This window comes from Heliangelus exortis, chromosome 12 (assembly GCF_036169615.1).
Source record: "Heliangelus exortis chromosome 12, bHelExo1.hap1, whole genome shotgun sequence".
NCBI classification, from domain to species: Eukaryota; Metazoa; Chordata; class Aves; order Apodiformes; family Trochilidae; genus Heliangelus; species Heliangelus exortis.
Genome location: NC_092433.1, coordinates 20,766,564 through 20,788,965, shown reverse-complemented (window position 1 = coordinate 20,788,965; position 22,402 = coordinate 20,766,564). Strand labels below are relative to the sequence as shown.

The 22,402-nt window shown below is 50.0% G+C and overlaps 1 protein-coding gene across 5 annotated transcripts in view; it reads left to right on the top strand.

Annotated features, from left to right (window-relative positions):
• Positions 1–18,767, top strand: part of SRGAP3 (SLIT-ROBO Rho GTPase activating protein 3) — an 82,349-nt gene extending 63,582 nt beyond the window's left edge. Inside the window, exons 10-22 of one of the 5 annotated variants that reach the window (XM_071756389.1) lie at positions 1,123–1,207; positions 2,723–2,750; positions 7,513–7,543; positions 8,282–8,342; positions 8,758–8,835; positions 9,180–9,314; positions 11,803–11,908; positions 12,173–12,400; positions 12,987–13,066; positions 14,583–14,763; positions 15,238–15,387; positions 15,753–16,080; positions 17,842–18,408. In XM_071756389.1, coding sequence (XP_071612490.1) covers positions 1,123–1,207; positions 2,723–2,750; positions 7,513–7,543; positions 8,282–8,342; positions 8,758–8,835; positions 9,180–9,314; positions 11,803–11,908; positions 12,173–12,400; positions 12,987–13,066; positions 14,583–14,763; positions 15,238–15,387; positions 15,753–16,080; positions 17,842–18,258 — 1,908 coding nt within the window. In that variant the 3' untranslated portion in view covers positions 18,259–18,408. Of the gene's footprint in view, positions 1–1,122; positions 1,208–2,722; positions 2,751–5,781; positions 5,885–7,512; positions 7,747–8,281; positions 8,343–8,757; positions 8,836–9,179; positions 9,315–11,802; positions 11,909–12,172; positions 12,401–12,986; positions 13,067–14,582; positions 14,764–15,237; positions 15,388–15,752; positions 16,081–17,841 lie in introns of those variants that run through there. The other 4 variants (XM_071756387.1, XM_071756390.1, XR_011728289.1 and 1 more) reach the window with 4 other exon arrangements.
• The last annotated feature ends 3,635 nt before the right edge of the window (positions 18,768–22,402 follow it).

The following is a 22,402-nucleotide window of genomic DNA, read 5'->3' as shown; positions in this document are numbered from 1 at the left end:
TCTCTTCAAGTCTTTGTCTCCTGTCTGATTTGGGGTTGGAATGCATTTCTCAGTGGCAGGTTAGTGCATAGGCACTGACATTCCAGTGTCTGCTGCTGCCTTTTTGAGGGAACAACTGGAGCCACCATTTGTGACCAAAAACTTGCAGAACTAGGAGTGGCTCAGAGGAGAGCAGCAGAATCAGCAGCCTCCAGCCAGCTTCTCAGTGCCTCACCCTTCAGCAGCTGTTTCTGGAGGCTTTTGCAATTTTGGACCAGTGGTTTGCATCCCGTGCAGGAAGGGGGGAAGCTGGGGCAGCTGCTGTGTGCTCTGGATGCAGGCAACTCTGCTGGGTCTGCCTTGCAGCCTGGGTCCTGTGCTTCACTGCCAGGCAGGTGGGAGGTTCTGTGTTACAGTGCTTGGAGTGTAGGTAATAAACCATCAGTTCAGGAGGAGAAGACCTCGTATAAGCCTGGTTAGTAGGCAGCAGTTAATAGCATCTCCTGATATATTAAATATGCATACAAAACCTTCTGCTTGCTCTTTACAATGTTATTATTCCAAATCAGGAGGAAAAAATAGTTTTTGTTTTGAGCTGTGGTTGGCTTTGTTGTTTGTTTTTTTGTAATGCTTTCTGCAAGACTTTTTGATTTTTCCCATCTTCTGTCTTTCCTTTCCCATTTCTGTCTCTCTCACTCCTCCTATCTGTAAGATTGCTTGCTTTGGAGTGCTGGGGGGTGTCCCAGCCCCCCAGTGCCATGAGAAGCTGTGTCAGTGTCACCCGGTGCATAAAGCATCCAGCAGCCCCTGACCTGGGAAGCTCTGGTGCTGGGAGTTCTCGCTCTGCACAAAGGCAAAGCGCCTGTCGGGGGTGGGGGGGAAGCCTCTTTGATTTTCCAGGCCATTCCCAGAAGCCTGAGAAAAGAAAGCTTCTTTGAACTCTTTTCTTTGGAGCTCCTTGCATTCCCAGGCGGGAGGTGCAGCACCAAGGAGACGGGGTAATGAAATCATCAGGACTGTGGCTGGAGCTGCCAGCCTCACCCACCCCCTCCAGCAGCCCCCAGGCTACAGTCTACATCAGTTACAGACTCTTCTTGCTGAGGGTCTTAACGCACCTCATTTGGTTTTTATTTTTAATTCCAGAAATTTAAAGAGTATTTGAATGGCAGTAACCTTATCACGAAGCTCCAGGCTAAACACGACTTGCTGAAGCAGACTCTTGGAGAAGGTGAGTCCTGGGTTAGGTCCAGAGGGGAACCTCCCATCACATGGGATGATTTTAAGCCAGGCATCACCTTTCAGTCTGCCCTGCTGCCTGTGTGTTCCTCAGTGACTGGTGGCTGCTGTGCTTGGCTGCTGCTGCTGTCTTGAAGCAGTGACATCAAAGTCATTATTTCCCTGGAATGTTACTCTTTTCACACCTTTCTGAGGGGCACACAGAGAGAAATTTGTTTGATGGTTTTGTGCCAAAGTGCTGTGTAACTCCTCCAGCAGCAGTTATTTTCCAACAGGAGAGAATATACACAAATGGTCCATGGTCATGTTTTCACATTGCAAAAATTGCACTCCTCATCTCAGAGTAAAAAAAACCAAAAAACAAAAAACCTTTTTGTTAGCTGTTTTGCCAAAATTATTTTCTCTGCCAAGTTTATTTAGCCTTAAAATCCACTTTCTAGTTAAATCCTGTGGTATGTTCCACTCAGTGAACACTGAGCCAAGTCAGTGGCTCAGTGGAAATGTAAGAGTGCAGGGTTGGGCATTTCAATTCTTAGTGGAAGATTTTCACATGAAAACTTCCTGAATTTCTCCCAGGCCATGGGATCATCCTGCTATGGAGGCATTCAGAAAATACTTGGTCCTGAAATGCTAAATGCTGCATTTCAGCATAAGCTGATTCTCATTAGGAAGAAGTGTGGGTTTGCAAAACACTTGTGTAGAATTTTTTTCTTTTTCAATGAGGAATTGGCTGCAATCTTGCTTTCCACAGGTGCCAAGGGAGAGCAGGAAGGAGGCATGTGTAGCCAAATGCTTCCTTTTATGTGTCTGAGAAAAAGGAAGAATAAATAAGCTTCCCTGGCCTCGGCAGAAAGGCACTAACAGCATGTGAAATTAGTTCAGTTTTTTTTTTTTCAGTGGGTTGACAAATACTTTAAAAAATGAACAGATCTTATCACTGGCGATATGGTGCCATTTACATGAAATCCAAGCACTAAAAATACACCCAGGGACTGAGGATATTGCCAGGCAGATGAGCCCCTGGCTGGGTGTGGGGAGGTGGGCTGTTCTCTCAGGGGGGAACTGAGCACTCTGTGTGTTCAGGTGCTGTCAGTGCTCCTCCAGCAGGCAGTGGGATATCTCAGCAGCTTCCCCAGGGGCTCCAGCCCTGGTCAGACACAACTTTCTGCTTGGGATTGGGCAATCCCAGGGAGTGTAAGTGAGCACTTAGTGCAGAGGAGCTGCAGTGGATCCCTTACTGACTGGATGGGCTTCCAAATCCTGCACATCAGCCTTTAGTATCAGTTGGGAACTGAAGATGCTTTCCCTCTCCTGTGGCTGATTCTTGGGTTTCTAATATCTCTGAGTGGCAGGGGTTTGTACAGCACCCCACCCTGCCAGGCCTTGGGCACTTTCAGAAGCCATTAACCCAGGGTGTACAGAACAGGAGTGAGTGTCTGAGTGCCTTTCAGCAGTGTGTGGTGGTGACTAATGTGGAGAGATGATAGAAACTTCTGTTTCTTCCCAGGTGAAAGAGCTGAATGTGGAACAACCAGGTGAGCAGTTTCTTCCACTTCCTCTGCTCTGGGGCAGGGCAGGAGGGGTGGCTGTGGGAAGGGTGTTTTGCTTGGCTGCTGGTGGAGCTTGGTGGGGTTCAGCTGTACCTGTGTGCTGGGGGGCAGGAGGTGCCAGGCTCCTCACACCACTGCCCTGCTTCTGGGCTGCACTGCCTGGAGAGGATTAATTGGGGTGATGGCAAACAGGCCCTTGGTTTTGCTGCAGTGTAATTTCTAGCTGTCTGGCTCTGAGGTGCCTGGGAGTGCTGTGTCAGCACGGTGTGGTGCCTTGTGGCATAGCTGAGCTCTGGTTGTATTCAGACTGTGCAATACTGGTGTCCACCTGCTCCCTACCACCCCCCTTCACTTGGAGGGCTTTGATACACCCCTGAAAGCCTCTCCCACCTCTGACTTCCTTGCCTGGGAGTGCAGAGAGTACCTGTATTCAGACTTCCACCCTCTCCAGAAGGAGATGGTGCTAGGAGTGAATGTCCCAGGGAGGTGGCTTTGATCTGCTTCCAGTCCATGGAGCATCTCCGCACAGCTCTGTGGCTTGCTATGAGTGTGCTGCTTTTCTGACAGTAAGACATGGGCCAGCAAAGCCTCCAAACTTCCCCCCCCCTCAAACGTGTCCAGCCTCCCTCTGTGTTACCTTTCTGCAACCCTATTTCAGTGTTTAATGAACCCTGTGCAATACCAGCAGAGCCTCCCTGCTGCCCTCAGGGAATGCTGCAGCAGATGGTGGCCCTGTCCTGGCAGAGGCCACGGGTGCCTTGCTTGTGCCTTCGGATGGAGGGCTCAGTGCTGCAGGGTGCTGAGTGTCATCAGGACAAAGAGGGACATCCCTGTCCCCACAGACAGAGCCTGGGGACTGCACCCTGTGCTGTGGGGAGCTGCTCCTGGCCGTGCAGACCCAGCACAGGGCTGAGCTGGATGAGGAGAGAGCTTGGCTTTGGGAACTTTGGGAACCCACCAGCAGTGGGTGCCCGTGGGTGGTGGTGTTGCAGGCCAGAACCATCAAAAGCAGGAAGAGCATGAGGGGTGATGGCATAACACCCTGCTGCTTCTGTTTGCTTTTGTTGCAGCAGTTGCTTTAATTCACAAAGGAAAACAAACAGAAAGACAATCTCCTCCTTGTGCCAGGCAGGGCTGTAAGTGCAGGCAGGACAACCTTCCCTCCAGAGACACAGAGAGCAGCCTGTCCCAGCCAGGGCATCCCCAGGGAGAGGAGGTGACAAGGCACAAACAGCACAGGGCTGCTCAGCTGAGAGCCAGGTGGCATGGGGGTCATACCTGCTCCCCAGCTACCACTTGAAGGAGTGGTTACAAGCTGTTGGAATGTAGAGTCAAATTGTTTCATTAAAGACATGATTGAGGAACCAGCAGGTCACAACTGTCACCTTTGCATCATAGCTCTGTGTAAATTGCATGTGCCCATTTGGCTCTGCTTGGTGAGAACTTCTGCATGCAGGGTCCTGGCACTCTCTTTTGTTTGCAGTTGTCATCTCTCCTCTACAGACATCAGCAGAGCCTGGGGGTAGAGGACAGATCAGAAATCATTAGAGATCTTACTCTGGTTTTCTCCCTTTTCTAGATGTAGGCACTTGGGTTGTATGTCCTTCATTAGCAGCAGAAGAAAGCAAAATGTGAATAGTGGTAATGAAAGCAACCCTCCAAAACCCTGATCACTAAAATAAGTCCTACATTTCTGTGGCCTCATTTCCAGAAGCAACAGGTGTCTGTTCCCCTTCCTGAAGTCAACAGGGTCTTCAAGGTCTGCTCCCCGTGGCTGATGAGGACCCTCAGTCACTAGCTGGTAGGGTAAGGTCACACCACTTCCCAGTGCACATGCCAGCCATTTCCATTCTTACAGAGTTGCTGGTGTGTTTGCTCATGGGTGTTGACTGGGCTCACCTCTTTGTCTGGTGGTTTGACTCCTGGGAACATCTTCCAGAAAGATGAAAGGACCATTCACATCCCTGTGAACGTGTCCCAAACAGGAGTCTGCTAGAGAGAGGTGGAAGTGTTCCCAGTTCCCTCTTTCTGGCCATCTATGAGCAGAATGAAGTCCAGTTAAGAGTAAACAGGAGTACCTCAATGTTTTCCATGGGTAGCTGTGGCTTATTTTGGATATATAAAGGAATGAGTTGAGCTTTTCAGCTGCTCTCAGTGGTTTTTTTCCAGGCTGGTGGAGTGCTGAACTGGTGAAGGTAGGAGGTGGGTGTTAAACATCCTGCTGAGCACCAGGTCCTTTGTTTTACTTTTAAAAGTCATCCCTGGTTCTAGCACAAACACTGAGCAGCAGTTTGATATTTGGAATCTGAGGCAGGGAGAGCTGCATCTGCACATTGTGGGTACCAAAGACAGTTCTGACCAGCTGTGTTTAGCAGACTTTTTACTCTCTGGCTTGAATGAAGCAAGTTCTGCATGAAGAGCATTCCTGATCAGCCATTGTTCATTCAAGCTGTGGTTGTTGGTATAGCTGATGACTGTTTTTTTACAGCAGAAACTCAGACTCTTCAAGAAGCCCATAGCAACAGTGAGATTGCTGTTTGTGGCTGCAGCTGGGGTTGCAGTCTGATAGGGAAACACTGGAAGATTATGGAGGTGTAAAGTGTTGGGTGGGCTAGCTTATTGCTGTTAAATGCTTCTGTTATCAAGATTAATTTGAATCTATTACTGAAGTAAAGTCTGCAGTCCTGACTTTGCCTTGAAGTTACATGTACAGTGATAGTGAACAGGTCTGGCTCTGCTGGGGCTGCTGACAGCTCCTCCTGGGCTTGGGAACCCGTGTGAGCAGGGCCATCCTGGTGCTGGCTCCAGAACCAGCGACCCAACATAGTGCTGGGGTGTCCCCAGGCTGCTGGAAAGGGCTTGGGAGTAAGCAGAGGGCAGGGGCACTGCAGAGTGCCTGGAGCTACGGGTGAATCCTCGCAGAGGGGTTTTTCTGTTTGGTTTATTCCTTATTCTCACCCTGCCATTGCATTTGTGTTGGTGTTTTGTTGATTTCTTTTGTTCCGTTTTCTCCCAGGCCCCCATGTCTTCCCCCTAAGCCACAGAAAATGAGGAGACCTAGGCCTCTCTCAGTCTATAATCATAAACTCTTTAACGGCAATATGGAAACGTTCATTCAGGTACTTGCTGGCTGACAGTAAGAGTTTATGAACGCTGTGAATGTAATGGTGGCTTTCCTGTCCTGACTGCTGGCTGCTTGCCTTCCTCACTGGGGTCCCTGCTCCACCCTGCACCCAGCCCACATGGACACTGCACACTTTGCCTCCATGACGATTTCTCTCCGTAGCTGCTGTTCCTCCTGTGTTCCTCCTGTTCCCCGTCCCATCACCTCCTGCCTGCCCTGGGCAGGGGTACTGACAGACAGACAGCAGGGATAACCCAGCCCTCTGAGGTTCAACAGATCCCCCTGCCTGCCCTTTCTCCACACACTTTTGGTGGTTGTCTTCCTCCTGGGTGAGGAGGAAGGTTCCAGAAAGTGACTCCCAGGTGTGAGGAGTGGCAGCCGGGGGCTGAGGTCCAGTGGCAGTGTAGGTGTGCTGCCCTTGAGCACACCAGAGTCCCAGTAACACAGCTGGCTCATCCCAGTGCCAGCTGCTGGGGTGGCTGGGTGAGGAGATGCTGCAGGTGACTGCCACCCATGCCAGTGCCTGTCCCCAGGGCTGGCACCATGTGCTCAGCTTCCAGTGGTGGAACAGAGAGATTCCTAAGTGGCTGCTGAGGTATTCCCTCCAAACCCTTGCTGATAATGTGCAGGATGAGGCCTTCAGAGATGTGGGCCATAATATTTTCTTTGTTTAATCTGGGGTGCACTGGGATGAACCCAATGAATACCAGTGCAGTCCCAGTAGAAGGGGACACTGGGCCCTGCTCATCCCAGGAACTTATCCCAGATTTGAGAAGAGCAGTGAAGAGATGTGGATGTGGGATTTGTCTCTTAAGGATACTCCCAGCTCTCCAGCTGCTGGTCCTCCAAAATCCAGCATGTAGCTGTAGCCTGGCTGCTGGGAGGATTTCCAAAGGCAGTGATGCTGTTCCTGTTACTCAGTGTGTTTAATCCTGTGCTGAGGAAAGCTTCAGTGAAAATACTGTAGGAAGTGTCATGACAGACTGTTGGATTAGGTAAACTAATGGTCACTGCCCAGCTCTCATTTACTCTCTTGGGCTCTTCCAGTGCATCTGTAAGCCCAGGGGCAGTGTTCATAAACAGTGCACTGTCACAAGTCATGTACAGCCCCGGCTGACAGAGCTGGTAATCTCTTTAATACTCGTAATTATTCCTTGCTTAAACTGATATTTAATAAAGTAATGCTCCTTAAAGTCCAGCTCTGTGGAGGGGGAATTAGCAGCAGTGGAAATCCCTCTCAGTAGGGTGTCCTGTGCCAGCGGAGGCTCCTTGGGGACAGTGCTGTGCTGGCAGAGGGGTCCCCGAGGCTGGGGACCATAGTGCTGTGGTACGGCTCTCCTGGAGCCTGGCAGGGGCTGCCCTCGGCCTGGGGCTCCCGTGGGTGCCACAGGGTCAGGCAGGGGAGAAATCCGAGAGGCTGTTTGTGCAGTGCTGATGCTGGGGTGCAGCGTGGCAGGGACCGGGAGGGAGGGTGGAGAGCCCCAAGGTGGGGTTGGACCTCGCTAAGCTGCCATTGCATTTGAGCGTTCATGGCCTCCGAAAGAGATGCTTACCTCTAACTGAACTTATCCTTGCTTAATCTCTTCTTTTTCCCTGCTCTGCTGCTCTTTTTTGTGTTCTCAGAGGAAGGAGGAATGCGCGAACGAGAAATCAGGTATTTATTGGAGGCCCGTCCAGGAGACGGAGCAGATTAACCAGAGAGATGCAACTGTACTCTGCTGGAAAAAACAACCAGACACAGCCCCTAAGGAAAATGAACACCCTAAGGAAAATAAACACCCTGCTAGGCAGTCAGACACAGCTCACATCCCACCTTGGGCACCCTCCATGAGGGGCCTGGCGTGAAGCAGCTTTGAAACAAAACTCAAGTGGCTCAGATCATCACAGAACTCATCACAGGCTCAGATACAGGCAGCTCATTTCACACACTGGTGTTTTGGTGTGGTTTGTTTTTTGGGGTTTTTTTTGTTTGTTTTTTTTTAGCATCTACTGACAATAGCTCTTTCTTTAGGTGGAAATATTGTTGTAAGCTCTGTTACTGGAAGCTTATTTCATCAGACAGGTATAGCACACGTTTCTTTGGCTCAGCATTACACCTTTGAAACAGAATAGCTGTGATCCTGTTGCATCAGTCCTGTGTCAACCAGATAGCGAGCAGCAGTCTTTCACACACGTTAGTGAAAGCTTATTTTTGTGCATAGCTGACTGCACATAGTATATTCAGCACTTTTTGATGGCTTGATGTGTGTAACGCTTCCTTTTCTTGCCTGTCCTCTTACTAAACTCAATGGTACTGATTTTCAAGTCTCTGTTTTTGCAAACTTTAATGCATTTCCCACGCTTTGTTATCAATAAACAAGTAATTTTTTTTTTACTCTTTCCTTTCATGAAGGATTCAGGACAGGCTATTCCACTTGTAGTAGAAAGCTGCATTCGTTACATCAATTTGTACGGTAAGTTGATTCAGTACTACCAGGAGGAACTTTCTGCAGAGAATTAAATGCTTGTAGTTAGCAGTGAAATGCAGCAGGGATGCCTGCAGCCCTGGTGAGATGGTTCAGTTATAGTTACAATGGCAATGACTGTGACGTGGCATTGGATGACTGACAAATATTTAAGTCCTGTAAGCACTTATTCAGGTTAAATTGCTCGCTCAGGCCCCGGGACAACAGGAGCCCTTTCAGTGCTTTGACCTGGGGGGAGCCTTGGTTGGAGAAGAGGAGCAGGAATTAATCATAACAGGCTCTCCCTTCCTGCTCTCAGAGCCTTTCTCTACAAGTGCACGGACTCCCAGTTTCTGCTGTTCTTTACCAAAAAGCATTGCATAACAGCTACACAGACCTTTTCTAAGCCATGGTTCCTTTCCAGGCCTTCAGCAGCAGGGCATTTTCAGAGTTCCTGGCTCCCAGGTGGAAGTCAACGACATCAAGAATTCCTTTGAGAGAGGTGGGTTGGCAGGGGTGCAGCTGGGGCACTGTGTCCCAGCAGAGGTGCTTGGTGGGAGGCTCCACAACGTGCTGGGTGCACAGTCACTGCTTCATTTTTCCATAGTCATTACTGAGGAGCATGGAAGCTTCAGGCAGGAGCCAAAAAATAGTTTGTCTCAGCATGGTGCTGTGTAACTACCCAATTAAATGCCCCTCTTGCTGTCAAATGCTCAGCGTTGTCTTCCACACACAGGGGCATTTCTGACCTGTGGGTAGTTTTGGGTTCCCACTGATTTTTTTGAAAACACTTGTGTTAGTCCAACTTGATAGTAGTTCTGGAAATAAAAACTCTTCTCTGGGCAGGTGAAGATCCCCTTGCTGATGATCAAAATGAACGTGACATTAATTCCGTAGCTGGAGTCTTGAAGCTGTATTTCCGAGGACTGGAAAACCCCCTCTTTCCTAAGGAAAGGTTTCAAGATTTGATATCTACTATAAGTAAGTACATGTGAGAGCAATAAAAGTTACTTTGGGATGTGAGCCAGAGGGAGAAGCTGAGGGTTTTTAATAATGAAGGGTCTGGGATTGATGTTAGGTTGCTGGTTTCTTCTTGTTCTGTCCCGAATTCTCCTCCCTGCTCCACTTGTTCCTCTGCAACAGAAGAAACAGATATCCCAGCTGGGGCTTATTTCTCTCAGTACCTTGTAGCGATGACATTTATTTATTGGCAAGTCATGGAAATTACTCCCCTGGAGGAAAGAAAGAAAGAAGGCAGAATGAATTTGATGTTTGGGAGATGATGGAGAAGCATGTTGTGCTCTTTGGCTGCAGGATGACTCTGTCACAGGAGAGGTGTTGGGGTTGTTGGAGTGACTCAGTACATGGGGTCTCTGGCTGCTGACCATGAGCTGAAGTGTCCCTCACTTGGCTTTCACTGCTCAGGGCTCCTTAATGTTAATGTGCAAAACTGCTGGAGATGTAGTGATGTCAAGAGAGACAGATGGTGTCTAGAGGGGAATGATGCAGGGATGGGCTTGTTCCAGAATGAGAAGAATTTCCTATTGTTTTTCAAGAACAGTTGTTTTATATAGTAGCCTTAGGGTTTTCTCTGTTGCCTTTCAGTTTAGATGTGTAACACAGCCCAGCACACCTGTAACCCAGCAGACACAGGGAACTGTTCCTGCACCAGTTTTGTGCCACAGGGAGCTTGAGCCCTGCCCAGGGCTGCAGAGCAGGGAGCTGTGAGGCTGATGGGTCCCCCCCAGTGCCAGGAAACCTGCTTGGTGATCTGTCTCTGTGCTTGCAGATAGGCTTGTGCATTGGATCCATCCCTAATTAATGCAAATTTATGCAATTTATTAAGCTTTTGGGAGCTTTTCATTGCAAACAAACTCTCTTAATTTTCTGGATAGATTTTCTTCTCTATTTTTTCTTGTTTCAGCAAGAATCTTCCTTTTCCTTTTCTTTCTTTCCTGCTGCTATTGCTACCTTTTGATTAAAGATAGATTTAAAATGACTTAAAGTGCCTGGTCCTCATTAAAAAAATTGACCTTAAGTGCATCTGATTTTCTGCCACGTACATATAGGCTGAGTAATGGGTGTCCTGACCTGAACAGATTGAAGAAATTTCTTCCTTTGAGAACCACTGCTCAGTAAAATGTCACCCTTGCTGTAGGATGTTCTGTCTCATCTTGTAATTACACTGGAAAGGTTAAATGCAGCTGAGCTGTATGGGCTCTCCACCACAGCACATCATCAAGCCACCTTCATTTCTCTTGGCTCTGAGGTGCTCTGAGCCAGTGTTTTACCCCAAGTGCTGCTTCACATCTCTGTGGGCCCTGAGTGGCCCTGGAAGGTGCAGAGCTGCATGGTTTCCCCCTTTGCCATGGCTTGCTAGGGCAGAGGAGAGGCTGGCATTCCCTTTTGCCTTCAGGGCACTGGGAGCTTACCTGGAGACTTACTCAAATGCATGTGAGAATTAGATGGACAGAAAAGGCACTTTGCTAAGGTTCACTCAGGGGTGTGCCTGTATAGTCAAGTGATTGATGATTACTCCATTATTTCCTCTGAATTGCAGCCAGTTGAAATGTTTCTAAGTGCTTCAAGGCAATTTGTTCCTCTGGGTTTCAGAACAGATATCTGTTACTGTAGTTCTTATTTGCAGAGTCCAGTCAGCAGTAACAGGAGATGAAAAACATTCCTCAAAAAAGAAAAAATTCCCAAATGAAATATTATAAAGATTTCAATCTTTGGACTGAAGCCAAATTGTGCTCAGAATTTTTTAACAAATGTCAGCCCAGCTCTATGTTGTCAGTGAATTTTATTATGATTAGGAAATGTCAGAGTTTGAGCCAGCATAGCAAAGTAAGCATCACTGCACTGACGTGGTTGATTCCGTGCATCTGAGGCTGACTGCTCTCAGGAAGCCTTTGGTACCTGTCTGATGCCTGGCTCTGGAAGCACCACAGCTCAAAGGCACCTTCCTTCCAGCAGAAGGAAGCTGGTTTTTGGTAGCAGCTGTGGGCTTCATGCACTGCTCTGGAGAGAAGTGAGTCTCAGAACCTGTTCAGATTAAATTCCCACTAAGACCAGTGGGGAACTGGAGCAGAAGGCTCAGAAGGACCCTCTGGTTAATCCACAAGAGCAACGTGAGTAGAAATCTCATCTGAAAATCTGCAATAGAAAGCCAAGCAGTGCTTTTCCAGTGCTCTAAGAGGAAGAGCAGTTGTAGAGGAATTAACTAAATAATGTATACAAAATAAAACCATGGAAATGTCTTTATTTGCTGTTTATGCTGAATCTAAATATCTCTGTGAATTCAGCCATGGAAGACCCCAGTTCTCTGCTCGTATTGTAGTGCCCACCCAGTGGGCCAGGAACAGGCTGTTGCTTCCCTTGTGCAGTGGCTCTGGAGCAGGTCCCTCTGGTGCCACATTGCCTGCTCCTGGGGAGGTTTAAAGATGTGCTTTCTATCCCTGTGTTCCAGAAGTTGAGAGCCCCGCTGAGAGAGTGCATCAGATCCAGCAAATCATTGTCACTCTGCCCCGGGCTGTCATCGTTGTCATGAGATACCTGTTTGCTTTCCTTAACCAGTGAGTCACCTTTTCCCCTCTTTTGCTGAGTTTCTCCTTGCCCTCCTCTTTTTCAGGGCTTTGTTGCATGAGTCCTTTCTGGTTTTGCCATGGAGTGCTGTATTTTGCTCCTTCCTCAGCCTTGCCCAGCTGTGGCTGTGTCTTCAGGGGATGTGCAGCTGGGTGACACTCGCTTTCCTGGGCTGTGGGGGTTTGTTGGTGGGAGATTTTTCTGAGTGTGTGGGGAGATCCAGCACCTCACCTTCCTGACACGTGTGCTTGCAGCCTGTCGCAGTACAGCGATGAGAACATGATGGATCCCTACAACCTGGCCATCTGCTTCGGGCCCACGCTGATGCACATTCCAGACGGGCAGGATCCAGTGTCCTGCCAAGCCCATGTCAATGAGGTCATCAAAACCATCATCATTAACCATGAGGGCATCTTCCCCAGCCACAGAGAGCTGGAAGGACCTGTCTATGAGAAGTGCATGACTGGAGGGGAGGAGTACTGGTAAGGAGCAGGGGCAGGACTTCACTGTGGGCAGGACTTGAAGCCAGTTACCTGGCTGCCTTGAATCGTGTCTTTCTGGTGCACAATTCACCCACCTTGGTATACCCAGAAAAGGAAAATTCCATAAACAACCCCCCAGGTTGGAAGTATAAGTGATGTTGCATGCTTGTCTGGAGCATGCTGGAATTCTAAGCTCGCATTCAGATCTGAGTTGTAACAAACTGGTGTTTGTAACAGACTTGCACTAATTTGTGTGCAAATTTTGTACATTTCTGAGACCTAGTCTGCCCTGACACTCATCACCTGCCACCATCCTCACTGATAAAAATACGAGGAAGGTGCATGAGCAACAGAACATGGTGTTCTGGGCCCAAAGGTCGTGGTGTGAATGTCTGCTGCTGTTATCACAGCAAGTTCAGGAATCTGCCGTGATTTAAAATGACCATCTCAGTCCTGTGAAAACTAAACCCATAACTCTTCCAAGTGTCACTGGGGCCAGGATTTCCCTCAACAGCTTACTTTTCGCTAAGTGCCTCAGGAGCAGAATCTCATTCTTCGTTTGAAGGCTTGGTGCATTCTGTTTCAGTGACAGCCCTCACAGCGAGCCGGGCACCATCGATGAGGCTGAGCATGACAACGGCACGGAGCCACACACCAGTGATGATGGTGAGCACAGGCTGAGGCTGGGGCTGCCAGAAAGGCTGTGCCTGCAGGGGGGCAGCAGGGGCTTCCCTCCTGGGCAGGTTAGGGGCTGGGCTGGTGTCTGGCAATCCATAATATGTATATTCGTAAGTGTTGCTTATAGGTTTCCATCACAGGCTGCTGATGGACCTGCACAGTGCTCTGACTCTGTGGCAGGGTGCAAGGGGTTGATTTTTTTGGAGCTATTCTATTTGATTCCATTAATCCCATATCTGTCTTTTTTCCCCTTTTCCTTCTTTGTGGTTACACGAGGACACGATGTGTGAAGTGGCTGATGAGAAGAGGAGGGGATGTGTGCTCCCCTGTCTGCTGCTGGAGGGCTGGCCTGGCTGGCAGGGCGCAGCTGGGTCAGGCAGCTCAGGCTCTGCTCTCAGCTGCAAGCAGGAGCAGGCAGGATGATGAGGGAGAGCAAGCTGCCATTTAGCCAATTTTATGCTTGGACAGTCCCATTAATAGCTCTGATTGGAGTTTCTGGGTGGTTAACTCTGGTGCAAGTGTGGAGAAGGGGAGCAGCTTTATTTTGTGAATTTACATATTCCTTCATCACCTCACCCCATGCATCCTCCCTGATGAGGAACTCAGCATTTTACTGGGGCTGTGAGGGTCCTCCTGGTTGCCTCCTCTGCTGCATTTCCTGCAAGACATCCCCAGTGGTGGTGCTGCAATGGCCATGAGCATCGGAATGAGCTGGGATGGGTTCCTCTTTGGGTGCACCAGCAGCTCCCGCTGTGATGCCCTTGGCCAAGGCCTCAAAGGTTAGATGACCTTTAGAGGTCCCTTCCAGCTGGAATTGTTCTATGATTCTATGATTCCAAGGTTCCTGGTGGGCACACAACCTCCCACAGTGAAGTCCTGCCTCAGCCCTCTTGAATTTCAGGCCCTGAGCTCCCCATTTGTGAATCCCTGGTGTTTGGTAGTGCTTGAGTTAGAAGTGTAGAAGTGGTGAGGTCGGGTGCTGGGCAGGTCTGCAGGCGTGGGCTGTGACACAGAGCAGCTGCCTGGCCAGAGCTGGTGTCATCATTTTGGTGAGGATCCCAAAGGGGGATTCATTACTCATCAATAATTCAGGCCCAAATGTCTCCAGGATAAGGAAAGAAAGAGAAGGTAAGTGGGGCTTCGATTGTAGTGTCTGACACAGCCTGACAGGATCCCAGTCTGGAGGATAATGGGGTCCTGTAACCAAAGAAATCACATTATAGACAGAAAACAGGAGTGTGGGTGATGATGCCATATGCACAGAGGGAAATTTCAACCACTCCCAATCTGGTTTGTAGCTTTTTGTAATTGCTGATAGTTTGTGAGATTCCCGGGAAGGCTTGAAGAACAAAAAGAATTGATCAGTCTAAAAAGGAGATCTTTTGTACTCGGTGTGAGTGCTCTGGGAAAGATAGGGTGGCAGAGATGCCTCTTGTTTGGATTTATTGTGCCCTTGTGATTGTTGAACTAAACTTTTCTCTCTATGTGCTTCTCTCCTTTGCAGAAGTGGAGCAGATTGAAGCCATAGCAAAGTTTGACTACATTGGAAGGTCTCCCCGAGAGCTCTCCTTTAAGAAAGGGGCTTCACTCCTCCTGTACCATCGGGCATCAGAAGACTGGTGGGAAGGGAGACATAACGGTGTGGATGGCCTCATACCCCACCAGTACATTGTGGTGCAAGACATGTGAGTATAGTGGTGTGTATTGGCCAGGATGGTAAAATCTGATACCCACGTGAGCTCCATGTTGGCCACCTGGAGCAGGTCATCACATTTTCCCAGATTTAATGACTTTGGGTAATCTGAACTTGTTCACCTCTGCTCTCTTTATGTATTGGCTTGGATTGTTTCTTGTTCAAGCACTAAATGCTGTCTTCAGTGTGCCTGAACCCTGTCTGTCACTGCCTCCTCAAAGCTCTGTGACCCAGGCCTAACACTGGCCGTGCCCCCTTGACCTGCCATTGCTCAGTGCCCACCTGGCCTCTGGGCAGACCCCAGGGTGGTCCACAGAGATGTGCTGTTCACTTTTTCCATGCTCTGGGTGCTGTCTGGAGTTGTGACCTGGCTCCAGCCCTTTGTTAAGAAAGCCTGGAGCTGCCAGAGGGGTGCTGTTCAGCCCCACACCGTGGCTGGGCCCTGATGGAGGTCTCCTTTCCCCAGGGATGATGCGTTCTCCGACAGCCTGAGTCAGAAGGCAGACAGCGAGGCAAGCAGCGGGCCACTGCTGGATGATAAAGCCTCCTCCAAGAATGACATCCAGTCTCCAACAGATCACATCGTGGACTATGGCTTTGGGGGAGTGCTGGGCCGGTAGGAAAACTCTCAAGTTTCCTATGGAGGTGTTGGTGGTCACTGACACGTGTGGGGAGTCAGTGTGAGCAGTGGGCAGGAGAGAGGGGAAGGCTCCAGGGAGCACTGCGGGTGGTGTGAGTGTGGAGGGGTTTCTGTCTGCATTGCTAACATAGAGCTTAACAACTAAAGGAGGTGCAATGCTGTCCCTTTCTTGGCACTGCCTAAAATGTCTGTCTTCCCTCTTTGCCTTAGTCTTCTGGAGCTGAAAGGCTCGGGTTTGGTTTGATCTGAGCTCTGAGGGCTGAGCCATTGCCTTGCAGCATGGAAGCAGAGGGCGTGGATCTGCTGGACAGTGACGGGGTCTTGTGCTGGATTCTTTGCAGAGTGAGATTGAGGTCTGATGGTGCCGCCATCCCTCGCCGCCGCAGCGGGGGGGACACCCACAGCCCGCCCCGAGGGATGGGGCCTGGCATAGACACTCCTCCCCGAGCAGCCGCCTGCCCCAGCAGCCCCCACAAAATCCCTCTAAACAGGGGCAGGATTGAGAGTCCTGAAAAGCGCAGGATGGCGACGTTCGGCAGCGCGGGCAGCATCAACTTCCCAGACAGGAAGGCCCTGTCTGAGGGGCACCCCCTGAGACCCGCCTGTGGATCCACCAGGCACAGTAGTCTTGGAGATCACAAATCTCTAGAAGCAGAGGCACTTGCTGAGGTAAGAGGGTTGTGAAGGGGCTCTGGTGCCCAGGGACCCAGAGGCTGGAAGGCAGCAGCACAGAGCCCCTTCTGTCCCACACACTTGGGAGCTGCTGGAGCTGTGACTGTCCAAAGACAAAAACTCGGCAGCCAGCAGCTTCCCTGCTTTTCCAGCCCCATCAGCTCTCTAATGAAGGATGCTGCCTCCTTCCACAAACCTTGTTTCTGTGACACCCTAGGCGGAAACGTTCAATCCCCCACTAAATGTGCTGGCAGCTTGTACCCCCCGCAGGGAGGGAAGCAGATTATCTTCATCTGACACTCCATAAGGAGATTAGGAGGAGAAAACTGGATTTTCCAAATCGGAATGTAACTGATGTGCAGTGTTTGGAGGAAAGTGCTTCAGGTTTGTTAGTGGCTGTGTGTAGCCAGGGCCTCAGAATGTTCGTGTGACACCCCCAGCCATGCAGCATCACCAACCCCATGGTGCTGGTTCGGTTCTGTTGTCTCCAGCACAGTCTCTGGGTCTCCTCTCCCCACGGTGGGCAGGAGCCCCCAGCCAGGTGTGGGTCAGGTTACACTGGTCCCATTAACCCCTTGGGGAATGGTTTCTTCACAGAGCAGACTGCAGAATTCTCCAGTCCCTCGGGGGGATGTGTCTGTGTCCCACAGGCCCCGGGGTTGGGCTGGGCTGGGCTGCATTTCAGTGGTTTGCTCCGTGCCACCCTCGGACTGTGGGGCTGCCCGGGGGTGCCCATCCAGCAGCATTCCCTGTGCCCCAGGGCCTGGCAGGCTGGTACCCCTAGAATCAGCTGCTGTTAGTAGGGGAATTAGTGATGGCTGCAGAAAGGAAGAACTCTTGCTGCCCTGTTTGCTTTTCCACCAGCCACGCTCTTTGTTCTCTTGCTCTGCAGCACGCTGTCTGGCTTCTCTGTCCATCAAGAGCTTGTGTTTGGTGTGAGCAGTGACAGAGTTGTGGTCTGGAGCCTCCAGAAGGTTGGGGGAATGCTGAGCAGGAGATGCACAGTTACCTTGGGTCCTGGGTTGGTTTTCTAAACCTTGAAAAAGATTCTTGCTCAGCTGATGGAAATATTTACCTGGAAGTCTGTAGGACTGCTGGACTTGCAAGTCCTGAGGTTTAGCTCTGGGAGAATAATATTTTCAGTGATTATCTGAACAGCTCAGTAGAATTAATTGGAGCTGATCCTCCCAGGGTTATCTGGGGCTCACTGAGCATTTTGTATGCATTGTAAAATTAAGGGCTCCTCTACACATGAACAGCAAGGAGGGTTAACTAGAGCTGCCATTGTGCTGCTCACTGAACCTACATCCTGGTGTGTTTCCACCCTATGTGTGCCATTGCCCTGCAGGCACAGGAACAGCAGAGATCCTGTGCATCTGCTAGAGGCTGCAGGGCCTCCTTTTTTGGGGAAGAAACAGCCTCAGTGCTGTGGGGGAGCATGGAGGTGTCCTGTCTCATTGTAGATGTGGACAGTCTGGTGTCCACCCCATCACTCGTAATGCTCAGGGCTTGTTCCCTCTGAAGCTGTTGAGCAGACTGCTGTTGATGTGAGACACAGGATGCCTTTGTGCAGCCACAGCTTGGGCTTGTTTTCTCCTGCAGCTCCTGTTTTGCATGGAGGCTCTGCCTCGGGTCAGAGACACCTCTCCCCCCAGACACAGATGCCAGGGACGGGGTCCTCTCCACAGGATGGGGTGCAGGTGAGTGGGGTGATGCCGTGGCAGGGTGCTGACAGCCCTTTGTTGGTGACGTTTGCAGGACATTGAGAAGACCATGAGCACGGCACTGAACGAGCTGCGGGAGCTGGAGAGGCAGAACACGGCCAAGCAGGCGCCCGACGTGGTCCTGGACACGCTGGAGCCCATGAAGAACCCCCCGATGGGTGCCGCCAACTCGGAGCCCGCCAGCCCCCTCCACACCATCCTGATCCGGGACCCCGACGCCGCCATGCGACGCAGCAGCAGCTCCACCACGGAGATGATGACCACCTTCAAGCCAGCCCTGTCTGCCCGCCTGGCCGGGGCTCAGCTGCGGCCGCCGCCGATGCGCCCGGTGCGCCCCGTGGTGCAGCACCGCTCCAGCAGCAGCAGCAGCTCGGGGGTGGGCAGCCCCGCTGTCACCCCCACCGAGAAGCTCTTCCCCAGCAGCTCCGCAGACAAATCGGGCACCATGTAGGCCGTGGAGGTGCAGAGGAGCCGGCACCTCGGGCGGTGGGAGTGGGGCCGGCAGCGTGGCCGAGCAGGGATTCAAAACCCCACTGCAGAAGGACCTCCCCTAACGGGGGGAGAGTGCGTGGCCTTGGCCTGGTGTCTGGGTGTTGTACACAGGGGCTGCATCCTTGGCCTGGTGTCTGGGTGTTGTACACAGGGGCTGCATCCTTGGCCTGGTGTCTGGGTGTTGTACACAGGGGCTGTGTCTCTGCAGGTGTGTGCACACACCCCCCACCCACGCAGGAACACTGCCCAAGCTTGTGGTCCCACGGCAGGAGGAGGCAGCAGTGGGTCTATGTGTTGGCACTGGAGAACACACGCTATATGTAGAAGTATATATTAAAACAAAGTATGTACAGAATTCAGTGACTTTTTTACAAAAAAAAAAAAAAAAAAAAAAAAAAAAGTAGATTTACCTCAGAAACTGTCTCTGAAATGTCCTCTCTAGAGATGTTGGTTGATTTTGGGTTTTTTTCCAAGCTATTTGTGTGCGTGTGTGCGTGTGGAGGTACGTAGCAGCTGTGTTGAGCAATACAAGGCCAATCATGGAATTTGTTTTCTGCACCTCTTGGCATCAAAAAAAAAAAAAAAAGTGGTGGTGGGGGAAGATGTAGTGGGGTTTGTTCATTGCTGGCCTGTGGAGAAGAGCAGGAAGTTGATAAATGCTGTTGTGTGTCAGGCCACTGGAGTGTCTGTCCAAGGTGAATTCCAAGACACCTTCGTGTGCACGGTGACAGCGGGGCAGGAGCAGGGACAGAGATGTGCTCCCTTGGCTTCACACAGGACAAGGACACTGCAGCCACCCCAGGGCACAGCCCTGCCTGCCTACAGGGACACAGAACTCTGGTTTTCTTGAAGATTTCAGAATGAACAAGGACTAGTGACAAACCTGTGGTAGAGCATAGAGTAACTTAACTCATTTCTGAGTTGTTTTATTTCCCTTTCCACACACACACTTCTTTTTTTTTTTCTAGAAGAAGCCCTGATGGGATCTTGACAGATGGGACTAACTGGGCGAGGAGGCTTTGGTACAACATCGTTCCTTCTTTTGAAGTTGCACAGCAGTACATGAGGGTCTTGATTCAGATTGTATCTTCTTGCATGAAAAGCATGAGCCATATTTGACCATATCAGATGTGGAACCGATCTGATGTGGTGATATTTTGCACTTTCTGTACTGTACTATAGAATACAACAGTCTGAGTTTATGCAAAAGAATCTACATTTTCTTTTTCCTCTGAACATTTAACCCAGAGAAAAAAATATGCAGAGCGAGCTGGGGATTGCATGGTACTTTGATAATCACATCCCTTCTGCAAGTGCTGGATTCAAGACGCTCTGTGCTTCTCCTGCAGGTTTTTTTTTGTCTTGTACAGATTTCCCTGCAGTGACCCCTGGTTTAACGAGGTCACTTCGTACGGTCACGCACAGCCCGGGTGGGAAAGGGCCCGTGGTCAGTGTCTGGGCTGCACACAAACTGCACTGATGGCTCCTCAGTGTCCTCCACTCTGCCTGTCCCTGGGCAGAGCAGCTGCCAGCCCTCCTGCCTCACCCACCAGCCACCTGCCCTTGCCCAGGACCATTGGTTTGGTTTGGTTTGGTTCCCCCTTCATCATCCTCTTCTCTCCAGCTCACTGGTGGCTGGAGGAGCAGCACTGTGCCCGTGCATGGTGGCTGCCCCTGCCTGGCCTCGTGTGGCTCTTTGCACGGGGTAGGGACCCTGTGGGACCACCCACATGCCCCGTGCAGCATGTGCCCCCCACCCCTGCTGCCTCCCCCCCCTCTGTATATAGTGATGTACTCGCTTCCATGCTGGACAGTAACTGTTAACATGTAAACTGTACAAAAAAAATAGGCTAAGATTAGATGAAAGCCAATGCCACTCACCAAATCTTTGCACTTAGTAGGTAGCTCGATGTAAAAATAAAACCCAATAATAATATTAATAATTAATAATAAAAAGAAATTGAAAGAAAAAAAAAAAAAAAAAGCAAGCCGCCAAGCTAACCTTTCCGTGTGCAGTGGGGGAGAAGTAGTGTGTGTAGTGGTTCTGTCCTTGTTCTTCCCTATAATGCTGTGAGGGGAAATGGTGTTTATGTACTTGTCTATTAACATTGTTGACATTTGTAATTGCCACAATTGGTTCCTATTGATGTTTATTTTTCTTCATCATTTTCCCCCCTTTCCCGGCGCAGGCTCACCCCGAGGTCACTGCCTCTGTCATTATGGGCAGCAGATGTTCAGTCTGTCAGGCTGGGCTAGTAATGAACCAGCAAATGTGCTTTTAGGGGGAGGGAAGGAACCCATTTGGCACGAGAGCTGTGTAGTCATTGCCAGTAATTATTATTTTTTTTCCATTTAGTTCCTGGAGAACATTCACTTTGCCAGTCTGGGTTTTTTTAATGTACTTTAAAAGATTACTTGATAGCAAAACCATTTTTTCCCCTCCCTTCTTACGTTTGAAGATACGGTACACGTTCCGGTGTCTTTCTATTAAGTTATTGCCTTTCATTTTCCTTTGGTTTGGTTTGTTGTGGGTTTTAATACAATTGTTTTCTTATCTTTAAGTGCCTTTTTGAGCACCAGAACAAATGCTTAGAGTTAATGTCCTAGGAGCTGTACCCATCATGATTTCCTTTGTGCAGTTGTGTTGTGCTGGGAGTGATTGCTTTTAAAGTTGTGGATTTTTTTTTTTAATTTTTTTTTTAAGAGTAGAAACCCAAGGTGTTTTGTTGAAGAATAAACTACCCCTTTTTAATACAGTATTCAAAGCGTAGTTTTAACTACTGTAAATTTAAGGGAAGAAGTGTATTTTTCTGTAAGCTAGCTTGGCACAAAGATGATGTGTATGTTGTAGGAGCATCATAACTGGAACCTGCTCATGTTTATGAGTAACTGTACCCTGATCCTCAATACCTCTCTAAAGGCATAAAGACTGTAGGCTCCAGAGAGCTCGCAGAGCTTTCACTGTGAAATCTTATAGCCAAGTGGTTGATGTGAGCAGGCGAGGGTCTGGAGGGACCGGCACAGCCCCTCTGGGGGATGTGACAGCAGGAGTTGGGGCCTCTTCACCCAGAAGTTGTTTCTCTGCTGTGCAGAGCGAGTGCTGACCTCTGCCTTGGCTCCTGCAGACCTGCCCTGTCCCTCGGTGCTGTGCCCACCTCTGGAGGGGCAGCTTGGAGCTTGCCCACCCTTCCTGGGGCTCAGCATCACCTCTCTTGGTGCTGACTCAAAAGCAGCGGCCCCCACACAATCTCTTCTCTGTACAGACCCTTCAGCATCATGTGCAGGTGTGTGGGTCCCTGGGGTGCTGGTGACAGTGCACTTTCTTCCTGAGGCTGTGGTATCCCCAGGAGGTAATTTCTGCAAACCCTGGGCTAGGGTATTGAGCTGGCAGTGCTGAGGTTTTGGTGGAGCAGCAGGAGGTTTTCCTGGTCCGATCCGCTTCCGAGCAGCTGGGCTGTGTGTTCTGCTGGGGATGGGTTTGGTGAGGCTGGGAAGCTGTGGGAACTGCTGGCTGCTGCCCTCTGTGATGGTTGTCCTCCTCCCCTGGTGTTGTCTCTGTAATGTATGGTGAGATGCTGTTCAGCTGGAGTGTCTGAGTGGGTCCTCTGTCACGTGTGCTGATGATGCTGTGTAGATGAAGCCACTGGTTGGGTGTGGACTCATTCCGTGGAATAAAACTGCTTAACTTTTCTCAAAAATACTGGCTGTGGCTTCAGAATATTTGCTGCCTCGGTGACCCCCTTGTGTCAGCACCCTTCCTCTACCCTTGCCTGGGACTTACCCCTCCCTCATACCCATGGCCACATCTCCTGGCTGCTGCTCCCCCGTGGCTGCTCCCTGTGGCTGCCTTGGAGTATTCCATGGTGTATGTTTGGATGAGCTGCTGGGAGCACAGATGGGCTCTTTCCTCTTAGCCCGGGGCATATGGTGAAAACATCAAGGGAAGAGAGATGTAGACAAAAAAAAAAAAAAAACCAAAAAAACTAAAATAGAAATCAACCTCACTTCTTCCACCAGGGTGTAAATTTGCCCATTTCTATTGTTGTGGGGGAACCTGTGCTGAGCCACCCCAGCTGAGATGTACCCTGTGTTTCACAAGTGTC